This window comes from Puntigrus tetrazona, chromosome 22 (genome assembly GCF_018831695.1).
Source record: "Puntigrus tetrazona isolate hp1 chromosome 22, ASM1883169v1, whole genome shotgun sequence".
In the NCBI taxonomy this organism is placed as follows: domain Eukaryota; kingdom Metazoa; phylum Chordata; class Actinopteri; order Cypriniformes; family Cyprinidae; genus Puntigrus; species Puntigrus tetrazona.
The window spans coordinates 596,629-599,128 of NC_056720.1; the positions used below are offsets into that span (position 1 = coordinate 596,629).

The 2,500-nt window shown below is 44.8% G+C and overlaps 2 protein-coding genes across 2 annotated transcripts in view; both read right to left on the minus strand.

Moving 5' to 3' along the window:
• Positions 1 to 1,978, minus strand: part of ssu72 (SSU72 homolog, RNA polymerase II CTD phosphatase) — a 4,818-nt gene extending 2,840 nt beyond the window's left edge. The window contains 2 exon segments of the mRNA XM_043223720.1: positions 670 to 813; positions 1,765 to 1,978. Coding sequence (XP_043079655.1) covers positions 670 to 813; positions 1,765 to 1,844 — 224 coding nt within the window. The 5' untranslated portion in view covers positions 1,845 to 1,978.
• Positions 1,979 to 2,486: 508 nt separating this feature from the next.
• fndc10 (fibronectin type III domain containing 10) overlaps positions 2,487 to 2,500 on the minus strand; it is a 2,723-nt gene continuing 2,709 nt past the window's right edge. Inside the window, exon 2 of the mRNA XM_043223702.1 lies at positions 2,487 to 2,500. This exon is cut by the window's right edge and continues 1,805 nt beyond it. The gene's annotated coding sequence lies outside the window, so the exon portion shown is untranslated.

A 2,500-nucleotide genomic window follows, 5' to 3' on the forward strand; every position in this document is an offset into this window, starting at 1 on the left:
GAGAAGCTCTTATTATCTGGAGTTTCTCGTCTATTTCATCACTCATCAGGTGAAACCAAGCGTATTAAAAGTGTTCTTGAATAAATAAGTGTTCTTACACCTGGGATTTTTCTTCTGTCTCGTGGCTTTCCCTGAAAAAGCAGCTCATTACTGAATCATCGTAATAGAAGTGATTAAAACATGACTGTTCTACCAAACTATGAGCTCGTTTTCTGTGAACCAGCACAGGTCTTCTATTTCCTTTGATCTGATCAGTTTCTGAGAAAACATTGACAAAATGAGCCATAAATAAAGCTTTCTAACGCATCACTTCCTAAGCCTTGGAGAAATCTTAAAACCTGAGCCGAAGAACAGAAAACGGCTTCATGTGATCAAATATTTGGTCAAACACAGGAACGCCGGGTTCTTACACATTAACTAGCATTTTCACCAAAAGCCGATCACTGCGCTTTATTCAAACACAGGAAAACCAAGCCAAGCAGGAGGTTTACTTTCATCTGAACTCAACTCCACTCAGATCTTTTGTTTTCTCGCTCATCTTGTCCCTCAGAGAAATTACGCATTCACTCATGAATTATCTCAAGTTCCTCAAAATGCTATTTTTTGTACTCTTTTCAGAACGCTATCGTTCTCCTTGGTGTTTGGTGGATGTTAAGGCTCTACGGATACAGCTCCTTGTCTTTACGGACCAGGTCGTTGTACATCTGCTCGTAAGTGGTTTTGAAGTCGTAAATGTTGGGTTTATCCGGAGCGGGTCCTGGCAGTTTCACGTGGGTTCCCGTGCCGAAGGAACGCACGTCGAACCCTCGTTTGCTGTGGGAATATAACAGAAAGACGGTGAGAACACAACCGGACCGGAGACTTACCCGACCTACATTGACCCGGACGGACCTGAACCAGACCGGTTCATCGGCTCTGGAGCCGTACGTGTAGCAGAAACCTGTGTGTGTGTGTGTGTGTGTGTGTGTCAGAGTTACACGCTCCTCTTCTAGGGGAGAAATCACTAGGATCTTGTCCTGTGGAGATATTTCATACATCTCCTGCTTTAAACATCTCAGAGCTTATGGGATCATCCTAACAGACCATAGGACCGGTTCTGTGCTGCAGGGTCCCGAAAGGCTTTGTGTGGTGATGAGATTGAGTCCCTCACAGCCTCGTCTGTGTTCTTCCAGCATCACACTGTTTTGTTTCTATTCGTTTCAAGTGGATTGAGGACAGTACTGTGGTATTATTAAAAACACCATGGTAAATGACTCTTAATGATGATTCGGGAGTTATTGAGTCCCTCACGGCCTCATTTTAGTTCCTGTCATGAATGAAATATGTCTCTTCCCTGACTAAGGTTAGCAGTAGATAACTAGAAGGTAAGTTATTATGATAAGGTTTATTATCGTGATATAATATGATGCTATTGGCGTTATGACCGCGGGGCTGCGGCGCTGTTTTATAACCAGCATTACCTCCGCTCCACAAAATCAAATTAAGTCTTTAATTAAAGTTACTTCCTTAATCTGACTACTTTATTCCAGAGCTTTCTCTGTTTTTAAGCGTTTAGGCGATCTCCATCAGCTTCCGTGTTTCTGGACGCGTCAAATGATTCGGGCTCGGCTCGGTTCGTTTCTCGAGGTCCGCTCGTCCCGGTTCGATCCCCACCCGCGTCTGGACCATATGGACACCGATCAAAAACAAAGGGAAAACGGAAACGAGCGGAAAAATAACGGCGAGGCGGATGAAGTCGGGTTCGGCTGGGGTTCTCGTCGTTACCTCAGGATGTTGTGCGCTTCCATGCTGCGGTTCTGGTTGCTGGAGCACACGACCGCGACACGCAGCGGGTCGGCCGGCATCGCTAGCTAAACTCGGGGAGAGTGGAGCGGGTTCGAGAGATCGGTTCGGCGCGGGAGCTCGGTTCGACGCTTCTACCCGGAGCCGCTGAGGAGAAGAAAATGGCGGCGGCGCTGCGCAGCTGTCACAGAGGCGTCACAATGGGGGGCGGGGCGTGGGCGGGGCCTCCGCGGGAAATCAGCGCTAATCGCGTATTATTCGTCAGAAACACACACACGTACGTCATCTACAGGTTCTGGGTGACAGTATAAATAAACGCCCGGGAGAAAGCCACAGCTGATTACTTGTTTATCTCTGTATTAAATGTTTTCTGTAATGCTATGTTGAAGTATGCAACAAAAAAGTCAAATATGGGTGAAGCTGTGGATAAAAGGGTTTTAATTTTGTTGACATGATAGGATCTCTTTTCATCACAACTAAAACTAAAAATCACACCAGAAATCAAAAAGTTGTATAAAACCAGGTGAATTATATATGAACAAGCTTTGGAAAATAGATAGCAAACTAAATCGTAGTGTGTGTGTGTTACTGAAGACTGACATAAAATGCTATGAGAGAAATATTTAAAGGTGCGTTTTGGAGTTTTCTATCCAAAGCTTAAAAATGTTTTTTGTCCTCAATGTCTCTAAACAGAAATCAGAGCCTGTTTCTTAAAGTC